Genomic DNA, 20,323 nt, shown 5'->3' on the forward strand with positions numbered 1-20,323 from the left:
GAAGTTGTGCCATTCCGCAGAGTCGCGTTTTTCTCGGGAGCCTGGTTACAGTTTAAGAGGGTTTTTTGATAAAATGATTCGAATGTTGTATTCTCCGGATTATGACGCACTTGTTTTTCCCCGTATCTTAAGGCAAAAGAAGGTTGGGGGGGGAGGGGGGCATGCATCGTTGTCAACTAACAGCACTGACGATGTTACAGCAGACAGTAACTTTTTTTTTATATTTGCTAACGTAGGACACGCACACATCGGATCCATACATTCATATAGGGCTCATAGACTTACATCAGACCCATAGACTTACATAGGACCCATACCTTAACATAGAACCCAAAGACTTATGCAGGAGCCATACACTAACATAAGACGCATGGACTTACATAGAATTCATGCACAAACATTGGACCCATAGACTTACAAAGAACCTCATTGGAAGCATGAACGTCAACACAGAAATGGTCAGCCATCGTGATGATGATGTCGTTCATCCACTGCTGTGGCTGTGTGTGGTCACTGCAGTCCAGTGCATCACCTGGAGTTTGGCGATAATGACAATGATGATGTCAGTGGTGATAATCCTGCCTCGTCGTGGTCGTCTGTGTCTGTGTGTGTTGTCACCGTTGGCCAGTGCATCATCTACAGCTTGGAGATGATGATGATGATGACGACGACGACATTAATACATTCTCTTCACCGGTAGTCCTGGTGGTGCTGTGCGTCTTTTGTCACCGCAGGCCAATGCATCACCTAGAGCTTGGATATGACGACGACGGCTATCATGACGACGACGATGACGACGACGTTGATCCGGCGACCTCTCTCCGCCGCCGCTCGTGCTGGCGGGATGCGCGTGTTGTCCGCGTCGACCAGTGCGCCGTCTCGAGCTCGAGACGACGGCGACGACGACGACTACGCCGCCGACGACGTTAATCCATCTCGTGTCCGCGTGACTCCCTCCCCCTCCCCCCCGCAGACCAGCGAAGCTGCATCTCTTTCCCGGCGCACGAGCTCGCCTACCTCCACTCGGTGGCCGACTGCGCGCCGTGCCTCCTCATCGCCGGCACCAGCGACGGCGCCAAGCTGCGCGCGCTCGAGTGCATCCTCGGGGAGCGCGTGCTGCCCGACCTTCCCTCGGATGGTACGGCCCCGCTCTCGTCACTTGCGGTCAGACGACTAAAGGGGTTGACCTGACCGTAAACTCAATCTCCCTGTAAAAGGGAATGAATCCGCTTGTGCTGTGCTGCCACGTATTGGCAAGCCGAGAGATTAATTGTGAGCCGTTTGAAAGTATTTATAAACTGGAAGCTATTTGCAGTTGTTGCCAAGTAAGGCCCCACTGAGCTATGTAGGTCTTTTCAAAAGCGATCTGGCCACGAATGCTAGCCCAATTAAGTGGCTTGTCATCATCACGTGCAAATTTATTCGCAGCCAAATACTCTAAACACGTGATGTTGATTATAAATGTGGAGGGAAAAGCAGGAGGACCCGGAGAAAGATCCACGCGGCCATGGGGAGAGGGAACATGCAGACTCCAAATATACAGCAGCAGCAGGCGTCAGGGTCGGGATCGAACCCACGACCTCCTGTACACCAGGCGAGGTAGTCAACATCTCCTAGCCACCGTGATGATGATGAGAGAGAGAGACACGCAGACTCCAAATATACAGCAGCAGGCGTCAGGGTCGGGATCGAACCCACGACCTCCTGTAAACCAGGCGAGGGAGTTAACATCTCCTTGGCACCGCGGCTTTCTGATGATCATTCAACACCCTTTGTTTGGCATTTTTGCGATTTTTGTAATTTCTGCCTCACACCGCCGCCTGCCAGAAATTCCTCCACGAGGAGGGGCTCTAGGGGACCCTTCTGGGGGGTGGTGGGGGGGGGGGGTATTTGGCCTACTCTAGCCCCAGGGGTGCGATGAGTTACATCGGTTTTTGAAAATGTTTGAATGCACGCCCGTGCGTGAATATTTGGATGAGCTTTCTCATCGTGCGGACGACGCGTTTCAGCGCCTCTTCAAGCAGTCGGCCGCGTGCGACTGTAAGTAAACGTACGTGTATACGCACGAGCCCATTTGCCCAAGACCGGCATACTTCGAACGCCTCGGGAGAGACTGCATCGTGCGAAAGTGGATTCCGTTCGCAACGGCTCCCTCTCAACCGCACTCCGCTCTCTCTCCTCCCGGCCTCCCCGCTGTAGCGGACAATGCGAGCGGCGGAACGGCCGACGGCGTCGGGAACGGCAATGGCGGCGGCGGCAGCGGCGGCGGCAGCGCGGGAGCGGCGTGCCGGGCAACCCGGCTGCGGCACGGCACGGAGCGCCGCGCCAGCCTCGTCCTGCCGGGGCAGTTTGAGCTGCTGCATCCGCAGCAGGCCACGCCGCCGCCGCAGCAGCAGCCTCTGCAGCAGCAACCGCAGCAGCCTCAGCAGCAGCAGCAGCATCTGCAGCAGCAGCAGCTACAGCAGCAGCTGCAGCAGCAGCTGCAACAGCAGCTGCAGCAGCAGCAGCACGAAGACGACGACTGGGAGAGGACGCCCGCTGCTGTTGCTGCTAACGCCGCGTATCTGCGCATGCTCCAACCCGAGTGCCAAGACCCGGCGTTCCGGCAAGCTCAGCTGGAGCTCAGCCTGCCGCACCCGCTCCTCAAGGTGACCGCGCGGGGCGCTGCTGGCGGTCGCACAGAGGGGTTGACGATCAGTTGATCTCGAGGAGCCGTCCGTGTGACGCCACGGTGGCTAGGAGATGTTAACTACCTCGCCTGGTACACAGGAGGTCGTGGGTTCGATCCTGACCCTGACCACTGCTGCTGTATATTTGGAGTTTGCGTGTCTCTATCTCTCATCACGGTGGCTAGGAGATGTTAACTACCTCGCCTGGTACACAGGAGGTCGTGGGTTCGATCCTGACCCTGACGCCTGCTGCTGCTGTATATTTGGAGTTTGTGGTGTCTCTCTCCCTGTGCTCGCGTGGATTTTTCTCCGGGTCCCCCCGGTGTTTTCCCTCCGTATTTATAATCAGCATCACGCGTTTAGAGTATTTGGCAGCTAGAAATTTCCACGTGATGATGACAAGCCACTTCGTTTACCTCTCGTTAGTGATAGCCAGGTCACTACTGAAAAAACAGCTACGGAGCTCATTGGGCCTGACCTGGTGAAAGAAAAAGTAAAATCTTTTAGTTTGTTTTTGGTATGATGAATCGTAAGCACCCACCAGGGCGCTATAATTAACGGCGCGGAAGTTTTAACAACGCGGTGCCGGAACGTCGCGACGGCGCGCCACGACCGCCGGCACCACGGAGCCCAGCGCCCGCTCGCGTGCGGAATGTCGCACGGGCAGGGACACTTAATTAACACTGAGTCGACACGATCGGCAAGTAGAAAAAAAAAAGAAAACGCCCAATAAACATCCCATATACAATATAAGAAAATAACTATATATAAAGTACAACTTCGCATATCCGACCAGCTGGGGACTAAAGCACAGGCGGACGAGTGAAATGGTCGGATATTCGAACGTGCGTGGGAAATGACGGTCACGCAAAGGGGCCCACATCAATCGGTCGTCTTTCCCCACCACCCCCCCCATCCGACCAGCACGGTTGGTTACGTGCGGTGCGAAAGAAGCCCGGCGTACGTACACCGAGGCCTCCGGAAGCCCGTCGCGATCCCTCACGGCCGTACGATGTAGAAACCCGGCGGCGACCGCGTGCACGCCAGCGGATTTCGTCCCTCCGCGTCCGGCGGCGCACCTCCCGCTCGGGAGTGCCCCCCCCCCCCTCTCTCTTTTTCGGCTCGCGTTCCGTTGCCGAGGCTCTCGACCCTCGTCTCTGGCCTGCGCGCGTTCTCTCGTCCCCGGCGTGTCCTCCTCGCCGCCGTCTCTCGACGGAATTGCCGGGGCCGCTTGCCTACACGCCTTCCCGCCCCCCCAACCCACCCACCCGACGCACGCCCGTCAGTTTTCATCGCGCTCACGAGCGCGCAGAGAACCCGCGGGACTGTCTCAGTGTTATGAGCCGTGGTTCCTAAACCCAATGTGCCGTCGCCTTCACGCCCCTCGCGCATTGCCGCGTCGGCATTGTCGTGGGCCGCGGGCGTCCTGCTGGCACAGCCGCGGCGATGACGTCATCGCCGTGCGCGCGAGTAACGCGACGTGCGAGGCGGCGCGTTGTCGTTGTTGTTGTGGTGGTGTGCGTGAGTAACACAACGTGCGAGCCGACACGTTGTTGTTGTTGTGGTGGTGCATGCGAGTAACACAACGTGCGAGGCGACACGTTGTTGTTGTTGTTGTGGTGTGCGTGAGTAACACAACGTGCGAGGCAACACGTTGTTGTTGTTGTTGTGGTGTGCGTGAGTAACGCAACGTGCGAGGCGACACGTTGTTGTTGTTGTGGTGGTGCATGCGAGTAACACAACGTGCGAGGCGACACGTTGTTGTTGTTGTGGTGTGCGTGAGTAACAACGTGCGAGGCGACACGTTGTTGTGGTGCACGCGTGAGTAATGCAACGTGCGAGGCGACTTGTTGTTGTGTGCGTGAGTAACGCAACGTGCGAGATAGTGTGTTGTTGTTTTCGTGTAGGGGAGTAACACAACGTGCAAGGCGGCGCGTTTTTGTTTTCGTGTAGGCGAGTAACGCAACGCTCCCCGTGTTGCCAGGGAAAGTTCATACTGAGTTGCCCGCGGGCGCAAGGAATGCTGCGCGTGAGCTCCAATCATCTGCTTTGTTTTTTAACAACATGTGCGGTTACCATGGGAACTGGAAAGTGTTTAAGTACTGGGCCCCACGGCGGCGAGATGTTAACTACCTCGCCCTGGTATACAGGAGGTCGTGGGTTCAATCCCGACGCCTGTACACACTTGGAGTTTGCGTGTGTCTCTCCCCGTGGTCGCGTGGATTTTTCTCCGGGTCCGCGGGTTTTTTCACCCCACGTTTAGAATCGGCAACGTGCGTTTGGCGGCTATACATTTCTACATTTCCACGTGATGATAAGCCACTTAGTCGCGCTATCATTTGTCGCCGGGTCGCTCGTGAAAAAGAGCTACACAGCTCAGTGGGCCTTGCCTGGCTAAATAAAACTACAGTAAAACCTTGGATTGCGAGCATAATTCGTTCCGGAAACGTGTTTGTTATCCAAAGCACTCGTATATCAAAGCACTCGTATATCAGTTGTGATCACGTGACGCTCGGCAGTACAAAGCGTCTATTCGTACCACTCGTATTGCAAGACCCTCGCTCGTTTATCAAATGAATATTTATTTAAAATTTTTGCTCGTCTTGCAAAACACTCGCAGACCAAGTTACTCGCAATCCAAGGTTTTACTGTAGTTGGTTCCTAATAGCAAAGCATGGCCTGTTGTATGTACGTATGTTAAAGTTATTTTGCACCGTACGTAGCCAACCGTGTTAATCGAAGGTGCGTGTTGGTGTGTGTGTGTGCGTGCGTGTGTGCGTTTGCGAGTGGAGGGCGTAGGACAGTGGTTAGCGCAGTGGATTTACTACCCAGCACACCTGTTTTACCTGCTTCATTGGTTGTCTTGTCTACCTGTTTGGCTGTCCGCCTGTCTGTTTTACTTTGCCCATCTGTCTACCTGTTTACTTGCCTGCCTGACCATCGGGTCTACCTGTTTGACATTCTGACTACCTGTATGTCTACCTACCTGCCACTCTATCCTGTCTTGTCTGCCTGCCTGTTGGTCTACCTGTTTGCCGGTACATCCGCGTGGTATGCGGCAGTGCAGTGGTTGGCACGTTGCGCTACGAACCCACCGACTTGCGTTTGCTTTCCCGCTCAAGGCTAACGTCGGTGGAGAGTGGGATCTGATCTTCTTGTTGTTCTCGGCCTTTAATTGAGTACCCGGCACGGACTGTTAAACACCGATGGATACACACCACCCACAATTCGTACCGTGCCACCCTTAATAGGTGCTCCATGTGTCTGCGTGCCCCTGTGTCTATGCCTCTGTGTGTCTGTGCTTATGTCTGCCGATCTGCCCATGTGTCTGTGTGACCATGCGTCTGTGTGCCGGTCTGCCTGTGTGCGCGCCCGCCTGTGTACCTGTCTGCCCGAATGCCCTTGTGTGACCATGTGTCTGCGTGTCTGCGAGTGCGTGTGTGTGTGTCTTTGTCCGTGTGTGGAGCGATAGTGTATTTAGTGCGCTGCGCTATGAACCTGGCGACACGGGTTCGATTCCCGCTCACAGCCAACACCAGTGACGATTATCTGAACCGGTCCCGGGCCTCCTCTAGGTCGACTCAGCCTCAAATGAGTACCTGGTGCAGTGTGTAAACATTGCCACTAGGGAGACAAAGGCGGTCGGGCGTGGTGCTTGCCACCCACCCCCTTGTGTACCGTTTCCGGCCTTTATAGGTGCTCGCTAACAGCACTTGTCCCCTACAGTCTGTTAAGGCTATATGGGGGATCTTTATCTTTGTCTCTGTCCGTGTGTCTATTTGCCCCATATATATTTACGTACGTACGTACGCGCGTGCGTGTTTCGCGCCGTACGTAGCCACACGTGATAATCGGAGCCGGCCGTGCTGACCGTACAACCCGCGTGACCCCGTGTGCCCGCCCGCGCCACCAGGAGGTGAGCGTGGTGCTGGCGCCGTCGCGGCAGCTGCAGCCGCTCACCTCTGCGCTGGAGGAGCTGCGCAGCCACCTCCTCCCCGTCCTCCTCTACGCCGTCGCCTCCGAGCGGCTGTCCGAAGCCGACGCGCTCGAGCTGGCGCGCCTCAAGCAGAACTTCTCCGAGCCGGTCTTCTTCCTGCGGCTGCCCCCCGCGCCCCCCGCGCCCCCCGCGCCCGCCGCGCCCCCCTACGCCCGCCTCACCACCACCTACGCCAAACTGGAAAGGGACCTCCCGAGCGCCGGCAACAGCTGCGGCGGCACGGTGCTGCACCGGCAGCTCGTCGGGCTGGACTACCTGGGCGGCACGACGGCGGGCACGTCGGCGGGCCGCGCTCACAGCGCGCTGACGGACTGCGCCGACCGGCTGCCGCACTTCTCGCGGCTGGCGCTGCACGCGCGGCTCGTGGAGGCGACGGGCGTGCTGGGCGGGGTGCACGCCCGCGGCCTCGACCTCTTCATCAGCCACGCGTTCGACATGGCGCGCGACCTGCAGATCACGCCGCGCCGCCTGCAGTACACGCGCGCCAAGGAGGAGGAGCTGTACGCCTCGCTGCTCGAGATCGCCAACGAGAAGCAGGAGGAGATCCGCCAGATGATCGTGGACACGCTCGACAGCATGCGCAAGCAGCTGCTGGAGGAGGCGGCCACCACGGAGTTTGCCGGTTCGTCGGCGGGGAGTGGGCGGGGGGGGGTGGGTGGTGCGGTTGTGGCTGTGGGTTAGGGTCACGGTTGACGGATAGGATTTTAAGATTTGCGGTTCAGGGTCGTTACCGCGGGTTTGATGCGACAAATTTTTTGCCGGGTTTATTTTTTTTATCGCGGTTGTCAAACACAGGCCCCCAAAGGGCACAATCACGAGCGTGTAGAGGAGTTTTACACCTAGCAGTAGCAGAAGGAGGAGGAGGGCACTTTCGCGACCGATATCATCCATAAGAGAGAGGCTTTTGAGTTAGAGCGCGTAAATGTGTCGTTAAACCCGCCACCACCCGACACAGCCAATTAATAAAGTTTGTCACGTAAACAAAACGTGCCAATTAGTCACTAGTACAGCACACCGGTGTGTTGGAGGGTAAACCCACGACATTTACAATTCGTCACTAGTTCAGCACACCGGTGTGTCAGCGAGCAAACCCACTACAACATTTACCATTCGTGTGCTGTGACGTTTCGCGATCAATTACAACAACCAGCATCATCAGGTGGACAGCCGCAGATTTTTTGGCGAAATCCACCTCCTGTTTCGGTCTTAAACAGAGGTGGGGATGAATGTGATGTCGACACTTGCGAGCCAATCAGATGCGAAGACCGGAGGTGTGTCGGGGGGTGGGGGCGGTTAATGTCCAACAGGTCACAAATCTTCTCTGGGTGTATCTTTTCACGCACCGCTCCGCATTGGAATTCCCTCCCATCGTTTATTTTCCCACTTTCTCCTCGTAGCCCTGCTCACTTCAAAGAAACGTGTTTACACCTCTCGACGATTGGCACTTTTTCCGGATGACAAGAAGCTGCGGAAAAGTAAGACGTACCCAAAACTTGTGCCCAGTGTCGACGCAGTTGCACGGATCTGGTTACGCACCTCCGATTAGCACGGTTGGCTACGCACTGTGCGAAGGAAGTTCAACGCACGTACGTACAACCAGCCCCCTTTCCCCCCCAAACCACACGGCCACCTTCACAAGCCAACTTTTTCAACGACGTACATTTTTCACGTGTTGACCCCCGTAGCTGTACGACCCCCGATAAATCGCACGTGGTCAAAACCGACGCCCTCGGACATACCAACCCCAGATCTCAGCTGTGGCGGCTCTTACACGGCCATTATGAATCCTGACTACTCCCCCCACACCCCCCACCCTTTGTCTCTTGCCGTTAAACATACATTTATACATTCCCTTACATACACACACACATGCACATCGACCAAATTATAGTACGCACCCCACATTTTTGGTTTGAAATACAGAGGCAGTGGTGCGTCTTACAATCTGCAGAATAAAGTGATGTGTAGCAAGTTGATGTATCCTGAACTGGGCACAAATATTACAAACTTCTTGTGAGAGAAGTGGAGGCAGAAAGCATAGCGGTTGTGGCCTGCAGTGTGGTGGGTGGGTGAGTGGTGGGTGGGTGGGTGAGTGGTGGGTCGGTGAGTGGTGGGTGGGTGGGTGGTGGGTGGGTGGGTGAGTGGTGGGTCGGTGAGTGGTGGGTGGGTGGGTGAGTGGTGGGTCGGTGAGTGGTGGGTGGGTGGGTGGGTGATGGGTGGTGGATGGATGAGTGGTGGGTGGTTGGGTGAATGAGTGAGTGTGTTGTTATGTGGAGCGGTAGTGCAGTGGTTATCACATCGCGCAACAAATCCGGTGGCCCGAGTTCGATTCCCGCTCACGGCTAATACCAGTGACATTAATCTGAAATGGTCGTGGGCCTCCCCTAGGTCGACTCGGCCTCAAATGAGTACCTGGTCTGGTGTGTAAAAATATCATCACCGGGGAGACAAAGGCGGTGGGCAAGGCTGTACGGGGGGGAGGGGGGGGGCGTCTCTGCAGTGTGTTGGTTGTACACAGTATGGACGAGGCGAAGCGGTCAGTCTTGCAGACCGAGTTTTCAACAACGTGGGTATAAAATCAACGGGTGAAGTTCGCAGCAGAGGTAACCTTGGTAGTAGCAATCGACGAGTGGTAAGGAGGCAACCGACTGTGGGTGACTGATTGGAAGATAGGTAACGTGTATTTACGGCCATGCAGACTCGTGTTATCCACCAGAATGTTGTTGTTTGAATTCGAACTTAATTTGCTTCAAATTTCCAGCTCTTGAGAAATATAAAAACAGCGGCGCCGTCTCTGCACGGCCAGTGTAACGTACTGCCGTGGGCAAACACGCGTCGGGGAAACGTTACTCGCTGTTGTTTTTTCCCCACCGCCACGTTGGAGAAGAGAAAAACAACAACAACAACCGGGCACCGCCGCCGTTGTGTCTCGTCGCAGACGTTCCGGTGAGCAACGGGGAGCCGGGGAGCGGACGAGGCGTCCAGCGCTGCTCCAAGCACATCCAGGAGCTGGTGCTGAATCGTCTGAAGGAGGCGGTGGCCAGCAAGCTCATCGCCTCGGTGGACTACCTGCGCGAGAGCTTCGTGGGCACGCTCGCGCGCTGCCTCGACTCGCTCGAGAAGTCGGGCGGGGACGTCACCAGCAACAGCCTCACCAGCTCACACCTCAAGCAGGTGGGGGGTATGCACCGTCTGCCTATCTATCTGTCCATCCATCCGTATGTCCATCCATTTCTCTGCCTGCCTGTGTGTCCATCTGTCCGTCCGTCCATCTATCGGTCCGTCTGTCTGCTTGTCAATCTGTCTGCCTGTCTTTCTGTCTGTCTGCCGATTTGTCCGTATATCTGCCTGTTTTTCTGTCTGTCCATTCCGTCATGTGGAATTTTATGAACACACGTTTCTCAGTGTGGAGGGAAAGACTGGAGGACCCGGGTAAAAATCCACACGACCACGGGGAGAGCGTGCAAACTCCAAATTGACAGCAGGCGTCAGGGTCGGTATCTATCTCACGACCTCATGTATACTAGGCGAGGTAGTTAACATCGCGAGGCTCATGCAGGGCTCCCTGAGAGCACATATGAGGTCCACGTATGATGTCCACGTACGATGTTCACTATTCACGTTCACTATTGATGTTCACGTATGACATTCACGCATGACGTTCACGCATGACATCTAAGTATGACGTCCACGCATGACGTTCACGTATGATGCTCACGCGCGCAGCCTTGGCCTTGTTCCTGTTCTTGACCTCGCATAAAATCACGTGACGCTGTATAAAGGTACGCTGTGCATACTGTAGACGTCCAAACGTTTTATTTTTAAATCGGTAAGGTCGTCCACTGGACATTCCTGCAAATGTGATGTTCCATCTCAAGGGATTGTCCAGGTAAAATATAAAAAATAAAAATAAAAGCACACACAAGGTGGCAGGGTCACTCAGAGGTCACAGCTCTCGCTGTGCTGGCACTGATGCATTCCTGGTCAGGTTTCAGCTGCCTGTGATCAATCCCGGGTTCTCAAGCGTAGCGTTCATTGACCGTTTCTGTCCAGGTCACCAATGAAATTCATAGAGGCCCGTAGATGTACACGGAAAATCCGTGCACTCAAGAGCGGGAGACCTGTATAAATTCAGAGACCCATAGATTCACGGAGAATGAGTTGTGATTCAACTGGGCGCTGAAGCGTAGCAAGTCGATCGTCTCGGCCTGACCACCACTGCAAAACAAAACCCTCGCATTACGTTAGTTTCGGCCGAACTTCATCTCTGAGAATGAAAATACGAGGCTGACCGTCAAGCGACGAACCCTCGCTCGCTGCTGCCTGCGCGGTGCGAGTGGGAAGGCGCTGCCCTCTGCCCGCGCGTCACTTGAAGCGAGCTCTGCGTTATCCGCTTCCGCGGCCCTTTTTTATTTGATAACAAGGACTTGGCCCGATCGCTTGTGTGGGGGGGGCGGGGGGTTGGGGGGTGAGTTGCTCGCTCGCTCCGGCCTCACCGTGCCCCCCCACCCCCCACGCGTGTCCCGGCAGATCTTGAACGCGGCCTACCACGTGGAGGTCACCTTCCAGTCGGGTTCCTCCGTCGCCTACATCCTCTGGGAGCAGATTAAGCAGGTGGGCCAGGTCTAGTTTGTTGTGTTTCTTACGTCTGGTTCATGCAGTTTTGTCCACTCTATGAGCCCGTACGTAACATCATCGCCTCATTTGAATAATATTGCGATGGCAGCGTGGAGCAGCCCCAACAGAGGAGTGGCCCCACGAGCGAATCCCCCTTGTGCTCATGACCCCCGGGAGTCAGGGGTCACGAGGCTGGGTGCCGCCCCCTTGTGCTCATGACCCCTGGGGGTCAGGGGTCACGAGGCACAGGCTCGCCAGGCCGGACGGCAGCTCGTGACGGTGTGCAGTGGGGAGGGGGGGGGCAGACAGTGGCGCTTTGTGTGCCACCGTCCAATGTGACCCTTGTGGGGGGGTGGGGACATTCTTCATTCTGGCGCTGACCCTAGCAAATAAAGCGTTGCAGTTCTAATTTGTATGTTGCGCGTTGCGTCATCTTAAGGATAGCGATAAAAAAAAGTTATCTAGTTTTATTTGTTTAACTTTCCTATACTTTGCACTCCTATCATGTTTTTGGATTGTTTCCCCATTGTGAAAAAAGAGCTTCATGGCTCATCGGATTCCTCCTTTAGTATAAATAAATATTCTGATTTGTTTTTGAAAGAGCAGCACTCTGTACACCGGAACGTCTCGGGAGCGCTTTTACGCGCAATAAGCGGCTCACGTCACATCTTCATCTCGAACATTGGAAAGGGGCACCCCCAGTGGCAGCTGTCCCTGTGCAGCACAAGGTGACTCGGGCGCTTGACCTGAGTCTACCCGCAAGGGTCACTGGCGTGTGATCGCAAATGACTGATTTGCAGGTACATCTTTTTGAATTTGGCAAATTTACCGGAACACAAAAAGGTTTACGTTGACCCAAACGTACACTTTGTCGTATGACAGCAAAGGCGTGATCAGAATCGCGATAAAATTCGGGAGAAAATTTACAAAATACGGACAACGCTAGCAAACCGGCAAGAGGCTCCCTTGTTGGACTGGCTTTGCGGCCCTGCGAACTGTTCCAACGCCAACGTCGCGTCCCGTACGCGCCTGCGTCTGTGCGGAACCACAGCTGATCCACAGCCTCACGTGGACGACGCCGCCGGCGCTCACGGCCGAGTGGAAGCGCAAGGTGGCGCAGGACACCATGGACAGCCTCAGCGCCTCCAAGCTCGCCAAGAACATCTGCAGCCAGTTCCGCGTGCGGCTCAACCACTCGCACGAGGCCTTCGCGTCCTCGCTGCGCCAGGTGAGACGCCGCCGCCGCCGCCGCCGCCGCCGAAGTGGAACGGTCAAGTCTAGGGTCGACCGGTGCCGTTGCGGAATCGCGATCGGCCATGATTTAGCGCGTTTTGGTACTCGCTCCGATCTTTCAAGCGCAAGGCAGTCACGAAGGCGCTATGTTTCACAGACACAGGCTGCGTGGTAGTTTCGCAGCAGGTTGGCGGCGTTGCGGTGCCGTATTTTCCAATCGGGGAATTTAATCGAATTTGGCAAAATTTTAAGGGTGACGCCGGCGCACGCACGGTGGCCTACTCTTTCCGAATGACTTATGCGGTCTTCCGTGAAGCGGACTGCGCGTATACGTACGCTTTAATAACCGCGGTAGTAATAACCCAGGGCAACCTGCCTTGATTCAAACCGCGAAACCTTCTGCGACATGCCGGCAAATGCGCCACCACTGGACCGCGTCACCCGGGCCACAATAGAAGATCGCGTCGTACCGCTGGAGCGACCGAGCGACCGTCGATTATCTTCGAGTCGGCACACGGTCGTAGTTTTGACGGCGCCGGGGATTCTCCGGATCCGACGGCGACGACTGCGACGACGGCGACGACGGCGGCGGCGGCGGCGGCGGCGGCGGCGTGCGAGTTCCCGTTGTGACCCCCACCCCCGCTCGCCGCTCTCACAGCTGGAGGCGAAACATTCGGGCCGCCTGGAGCGCACGGAGGATATGTGGCTGAGGGTGAGGAAGGACCACGCTCCACGCCTGGCCAGACTGTCGCTCGAGAGCCGCTCGCTCAGAGACATCCTCCTGCACGGTACGCTGGCGCCCAATCATCCCCCGTGTTTTTGTGTCTTTTATTCTCCCCCCCCCCCCCTCCAGCCGTGCTTTTGGCGTCACGCCACGGGACGCTGGATACACGCAATAGAGGTTTTATTTGGGTTAGATCGCTTAAATGTCGTTACATCCGCCACCACCCGACACAGCCAATGAGTAAGGTTTGTCACGTGAACAACAAAACGTGCCAATTCGTTACTGGTTCAGCACACCGGCCGTGCGTTGGAGAGTAAACCCACTGCAGCATTTGCCGTTCGAGTACGAAGAGTACTTCGCAAATGTATCTCGCGCAACGGTGGGCTACCCGTTGTTTCTTTGTCAATACCGCCATCCACGCCACTCTTCTCTTACACCTTTAGCGTTAGAAATTCCCGACACGGGCTGCGAACTTGTGCGCAGAGCTGGCTTTGAGGAGTTCCCCAAGGGACCGGCCCTGCCACCAGACTTACCGCCCCCCCCTCTACCCATGATGTGCGTTTGTATGTTGAACTTCTTTCGCACCGTACGTAGCCAACCGTGCTAATTGGAGGTGTGGGGGAAGGACAACAAACTAAACACAAAAAAGAGTTCTAAAAACCGATAGGTGCAGCATTCCCTGCAGGCGCCTCAGTATAAATGAGAATGAGTCTAACCTAAAACCAACTCAACTTTTTCCTTTTACCACATAAGGAAGGCCCACTGAGCTACGTAGCTCTTCTTCGGAAGCGACCTGGCCACAAATTATCGCTCCGCAAAGTGGCTTATCAACGTCACGTGGAAATTTAAAGCAGCCAAATACGCTAAACCGCGTAGTGATGTTGATTCTAAATGTGGAGGGAACAACCGGAGGACCCGGAGAAAAATCCACGCGGCCACGGGGAGAGAGACACGCGCAAACTCCACATATACAGCAGGCGTCAGGGTTGTGATCGAACCCGTGACCTCCTGCATACCGGGTGAGGTAGTTAACAGTGGGCTTTACTTGGTAGATAACATAGTTTAGTTTCACGTCTTTGAGACATCCAGTTCTGAAATCGCACCAGCAGGTGGCGCCTGCCGTTCGCCACGCAGCTCAAGCCCGAACCTCCACCGGCGCTCGTAGCCCGTGGGGGGGGGTGGGATATCCGATCACAGTCTTCTGAGGACGCGTGCACACTCAGTACGCGCACACTCAGTGCGCGCACACTCAGTACGCGCACTCGAATCAGACCATCGGGGCCGACGCGCAATTCGGCCGCTCGTCAAACCCCATCGTTGAACGACGTTCCCGAGCGTTTGCGCATCGAGCGCAGTTTGCCCTTAAGTGTCCTCTCTCCGTTTCGCGTACCCCTCTCTGCTCCCGTCCCCTCTTCAGCCCCCCCCACCCACCCACCCACCCTCCGGACCGTTTGCCGAGCACTCGATGTGCGAATCGGAGCGCGGTCTTCACCGTGGCTTGGGCGAGCAGAAGAGCCGGGTGTCTACCCCGAGGGCCCTTGTCATCGTCGTCGTTGTTTGTGTCGTCGGTGTGCGTGCGCCACTTCTTGTTTTGACTGTGTTGTTTTTCGCGCTGCCGTCGTAACGAAGGGGGTCCCATCCCCGACGGATGCTCGCTCATCTTCAGTCTCCGTCGGCGGCGCGGGTCGGAGAGTGGCTTTAAAAAAATAAAAAATACCCCGGCCGACGCACTCATCGCCTTTGCTTTAAACGTGTAACGGCCGCTTCGTACAATATAGATTTTTTTTTTTTAAGATGGATCGGTGGTCCTTCACCGAGCGTGCAGGCGATCTGCCCGTCAGATTTTATACACGCGTGCTAATTGTGCGAGCGGTCATGCGGTGGTGAGTGCGCTTGCTCTACAAACCCCGTGACCCGAGTTCGATTCCTGGTCCACGGCTAATCTCGGCCAGAAGTCCAAGTGTCAATGTGTGGGAAATTTACACTAATTTAAATGAGCATTAGGGCATTTGGTTATAGCGAGGTACCAGAGTGCATACAACGCGATTGGGTATCAATTTAGCCGAGTACGTTATAGCGAAAGTACGTAAAACTAAAAAGCGCAAATTGGGTAATTACTGTATACGCAGTGACGCGTTGGTTGTATGTATGTACAGTGAGGGGAAAAAAGTATTTGATCCCCTGCTGATTTTGTACGTTTGCCCACTGACAAAGAAATGATCAGTCTATATTTTTAATGGTAGGTTTATTTGTACAGTGAGAAAAACGCATGTCAAAAATGTTATAAATTAATTTGCATTTTAATGAGGGAAATAAGTATTTGACCCCTCTGCAAAACATGACTTAGTACTTGGTGGCAAAACTCTTGTTGGTAATCACAGAGGTCAGACGTTTCTTGTAGTTGGCCACCAGGTTTGCACACATCTCAGGATGGATTTTGTCCCACTCCTCTTTGTTCTCCAAGTCATTAAGGTTTCGAGGCTGACGTTTGGGAACTCGAACCTTCAGCTCCCTCCACAGATTTTCTATGGGATTAAGGTCTGGAGACTGGCAAGGCTACTCCAGGACCTTAATGTGCTTCTTTTTGAGCCACTCTTTTGTTGCCTTGGCCGTGTGTTTTGGGTCATTGTCATGCTGGAATACCCATCCACGACCCATTTTCAATGTCCTGGCTAAGAGAAGAAGGTTCTCACCCAAGATTTGACGGTACATGGCCCCGTCCATCGTCCCTTTGATGCGGTGAAGTTGTCCTGTCCCCTTAGCAGAAAAACACCCCCAAAGCATAATGTTTCCACCTCCATGTTTGACGGTGGGGATGGTGTTCTTGGGGTCATAGGCAGCATTCCTCCTCCTCCAAACACGGCGAGTTGAGTTGATGTCAAATAGCTCCATTTTGGTCTCATCTGACCACAACACTTTCACCCAGTTGTCCTCTGAATCATTCAGATGTTCATTGGCAAACTTCAGACAAGCATGTCTATGTGCTTTCTTGAGCAGGGGGACCTTGCGGGCGCTGCAGGATTTCAGTCCTTCACAGCGTAGTGTGTTACCAATTGTTTTCTTGGTGACTATGGTCCCAGCTGCCTTGAGATCATTGACAAGATCCTCCCGTGTAGTTCTGGGCTGATTCCTCACCGTTCTCATGATCATTGCAAGTCCACGAGGTGAGATCTTGCATGGAGCCCCAGGCTGAGGGAGATTGACAGTTCTTTTGTGTTTCTTCCATTTGCGAATAATCACACCAACTGTTGTCACCTTCTCACCAAGCTGATTGGCATTCAGCCTTGTGTAGGTCTACAATCTTGTCCCTGACATCCTTGGAGAGCTCTTTGGTCTTGGCCATGGTGGAGAGTTTGGAATCTGATTGATTGATTGCTTCTGTGGACAGGTGTCTTTTATACAGGTAACAAGCTGAGATTAGGAGCACTCCCTTTAAGAGGGTGCTCCTAATCTCAGCTCGTTACCTGTATAAAAGACACCTGGGAGCCAGAAATCTTTCTGATTGAGAGGGGGTCAAATACTTCTTTCCCTCATTAAAATGCAAATCAATTTATAACATTTTTGACATGTGTTTTTCTGGATTTTCTTGGTGTTATTCTGTCTCTCACTGTTCATATAAACCTACCATTAAAATTATAGACTGATCATTTCTTTGTCAGTGGGCAAACGTACAAAATCAGCAGGGGATCAAATACTTTATTCCCTCACTGTATGTTGCACTTTTACACCGTACTTAGCCAACCGTGATAATCAGAGGTGCGGAGGAAGGGCAACAAACTAATCCCAAAAAGCAGTTCTAAAGAAATGAGTTTTCAGTATAGTTTTAAAAGTGCATAGCTCCAGAGGCTTGCTAATATCGGGAGGAAGAGCGTTCCAGACGGCCGTAGAAGCACGCATCTGAAAGCGAGCGATCCAGTGAGCCGTTGGTGTGGCTGCCACCGCTTGAACCAGTCTCGTCCCTGCCATAGGATTATGGAATTTCAACAAATGGCTCCGGGTTTGGGAAGGTTACGGAGGCCTAGGAGTGGTTCAGATAGCTCCCACCACTGAGGTTAGCCGTGGCTGGGAATTGAACTCGGGTCTGCCACCTTCACAGCTTAGCGGCATTTCGGTGACCACTGCCCCCCCCCCCCCACCTCGGACGGTATATATAAATACAAATGTTATTTTAATTGTGTTGTTTCTGCAATCTTCGTCTTGTATAAATCCCATTTCACATTTTGCTCCGGGAGCACTTAATACAAGGGCAGCAAGTAAATCGCACACCTCCCACAAGTCTCCACCATCCACTGATTTACTCAGGGGGCTTTTCCGTCTTAATAAGGGAGCGTCTGCTGTCGTGAGGTCAAGGTTCCATGGGATACCATCAATTCACCGCATCTGGCAGACGTCATGGCCACCCTTTGGTTTGCGCTCAATGTTTCGCGTTCAGATTGTGTACGGAGGCCCGCGCGTGGGGCGGCTGCGTGGTCTGCCGGTTTGGCGCGCCGTGTGCTATGAAGCCGACCCACCCGAGTCTTTCTCTCCTTCCTGGCTACAGCGAACGTCGGCGGCGGGTGACGTCTGTTCTGGCCCTAGGCCCCTCCGCCCTGCACTAGCCTGCGCTGACCGGCGTGGTGAAGTATGCTTCAAGCAAAACCCCGTAACGGACGTGGTGTACGGAGGCCGTCATCCGACATGGTGGATAGACAAAGGGCCGTGTGTTATTGTTATTATTATTATTTGTACGATTAGTACGTATACGACTATGCGGACGTGAGCGGTCGCTGCACATCAAGTAACAGGGGGCCGACCAAGGCACCTTTTTGGGTTCTTGAGCCTGAGGCTCACAGAGGCAGACATAAGGAACCTATTACTCATCGGATTTTGACATCCCATATTCCCAATCGCCAATATCCATGCACATTTTAACATGAGTGATGAAGCGAGAAAAGGCTACAAATGAGAGGGGGCCAGTGGCTTCATCTAGTTCATGCTAGATCGATGCTAGATTCTCTTCGAGGCACGTGTGATGTACGTTGAACTTCTTTCGCACCGTACGTAGCCAACCGTGCTGATCGGAGGTGCGGGGGAAGGACAACAAACTACGTTGAACTGAACACAAAAATCCAGTTCTAAAAAAAAAAAAAATGTTTTTCAATCTAGCTGATTTTAAAGTGCATAGCTGCAGTGGGCTTCCTAATATCGGAAGGAAGAGCGTTCCAGACGGCCACAGAAGCGTGCGTCTGAAAGCGCCGCGCGATGCGGTGACCACCGTCTTTGTTCGATGGTTAGCCAAAAGCCGCTGCTGCTGGCGAGTCGCAGTGAGTCTAATGACGAGGCTGGTTGTTGTAATAACTGGCGAAACGTCACGGTACTGGAATTGTAAATGTCGTAGGTTTACTCTCCAACACACTACCGGTGTGCCGTACTAGTAACGGATTGGCACGTTCTGTTTACGTGACAAACCTTACTGATTGGCTGCCGGGTGGTGGCGGGTTTAACGACACATTCACGCGATCTAACCCAACAAAAAAAATCTGTATTGTGGATCTCACGTGTTATTGCGTGCTGTGCCTTACCCAGGTATTATTATTGTAACGCGATTTTTCCCAAGACGCGTTTTTTTTTTCTTTCAGGAACGCAACTCCTCCAGCATAACAGGAGAAACAGGCTGTCCCTCGTTGGGGGGGGGGGGTGGGGGGCAGATACAAATTACAACCAGCAAATACAGATGTGGCTGCATTTGGGCAAACAATTGTTTTTGGGAATACAGAACGGCGTGGCAACGGTTGCCATCAACAATTGCCGCGAAATTGCCCCGAATGCGTCAGCAGCCTTCGAGGCCAAACATTAATCCTCGCAACTCAGAAATGCCGTGCGTTAATAACAGGAGAGCCACGGGAACCCACACGGGTAATGTAGCGATAACAGCGTGTCACGCGTTAGCAATGCCGCTGTAATGAAACCGACAGAGTTACATTTCAGTAGCAGATACTAGTTACGTGAACTGTACTAAGCTCCACTTGGTCGTTAAATGGGATAATTTGACTTCCTTAATTTTTTGGATTTTCTCTCTCTGTGTGAAGTCTCTCCCCCCCCCCACCTCTCCCCTCCCGTAAGGGTATGTCACTAATTACGGCACAGTGATGAAAGAGTGATATTCAAACTTAACAGCTTGGGTGGGGTGGGTTTGGAGGGGGAGGGGGGTGGGTTGGGGAGGGTCAATTTGACCGTGCAATTTAATGATTTCGCTCGGCATCGATAAAATCGTGAGCTTGTCCCGGCCTCGCTGATCAACGGCGGCCTCTCGCGGGCTTCCGATGCCCGGCGGGGGTACGCGCGCTATAAAGAGTCGGGGATGAGTTGGCCGTGTGGCTCGTTAGCCGTCGTAATGGACATTTGCCGGGGCTTCATGCGGCCGGCCGGGCGGTCCTTGGGAGGAAATGTAACGGACGCTGCCCCCTCCGCCTTGTAAATGGGAGCAGAGCCTTTTGTTTTGGCCAATTTTCTTGCCACTTTCTGCTCCCTGTCCTCCCAGCCTCCCCCCCCCCCCCCCCCCCCACTAACGCCTGCCTCCATCGGGAACATAGCGCCTGCCGGGAGCTGACAATTGCAAATGTCACCAGGGGTGGGTCAGAGAGCGTTCAGGGGGCCGGGGGGGGGGCGGTAACGGTCAGCGTAGTTGTTGCCGCATTATACCGCGCACTGCGTGCGCTTGGCGTGGCTGTTGGTCGCCTTGCGCCAGACAAACGGGCACGCAGATCAACGGTTGAATGAACGGTACGCGCGGATGGGTAGGTAGGGGGAATGGATAGACAGACGAGACGGGCAGGCAGGTAGGGTGGCATTCAGGCCTGCAGGCAGACTGACAGACCGATTGATGGACAGACAGACTGATTAGATGGCTTAATCGATAGACAGATCAATGAGCTTTGAAACAGATGGTTATATAGGCGAATTAATAGTAATAACAACGGCTGCCTCTGTAGCGCCGTAACATGGCAAGCCGTTCGTTATAAGGGCGCCCTCCACGCTTCTTTTGCGCGCATTTCATCCCTCGTTCAACCCCCGTTCGTCTCGCTCGTTCGTCTGCCGCGTATT

At 54.2% G+C, this 20,323-nt stretch overlaps 1 protein-coding gene across 4 annotated transcripts in view; it reads left to right on the top strand.

Annotated features, from left to right (window-relative positions):
- Positions 1 to 20,323, top strand: part of DSTYK (dual serine/threonine and tyrosine protein kinase) — a 72,535-nt gene that overhangs the window by 21,337 nt on the left and 30,875 nt on the right. For all 4 annotated transcript variants that reach the window (XM_032972447.2, XM_032972448.2, XM_032972445.2 and 1 more), the window contains exons 2-8: positions 974 to 1,138; positions 2,200 to 2,648; positions 6,583 to 7,288; positions 9,605 to 9,840; positions 11,197 to 11,280; positions 12,335 to 12,511; positions 13,175 to 13,304. In XM_032972447.2, coding sequence (XP_032828338.2) covers positions 974 to 1,138; positions 2,200 to 2,648; positions 6,583 to 7,288; positions 9,605 to 9,840; positions 11,197 to 11,280; positions 12,335 to 12,511; positions 13,175 to 13,304 — 1,947 coding nt within the window. The remainder of the gene's footprint in view (positions 1 to 973; positions 1,139 to 2,199; positions 2,649 to 6,582; positions 7,289 to 9,604; positions 9,841 to 11,196; positions 11,281 to 12,334; positions 12,512 to 13,174; positions 13,305 to 20,323) is intronic.

The sequence above is a fragment of the Petromyzon marinus genome, chromosome 48, assembly GCF_048934315.1.
Source record: "Petromyzon marinus isolate PM22_M1 ecotype Great Lakes invasive population chromosome 48, UKy_Petmar_22M1.pri1.0, whole genome shotgun sequence".
Lineage (NCBI taxonomy): Eukaryota > Metazoa > Chordata > Hyperoartia > Petromyzontiformes > Petromyzontidae > Petromyzon > Petromyzon marinus.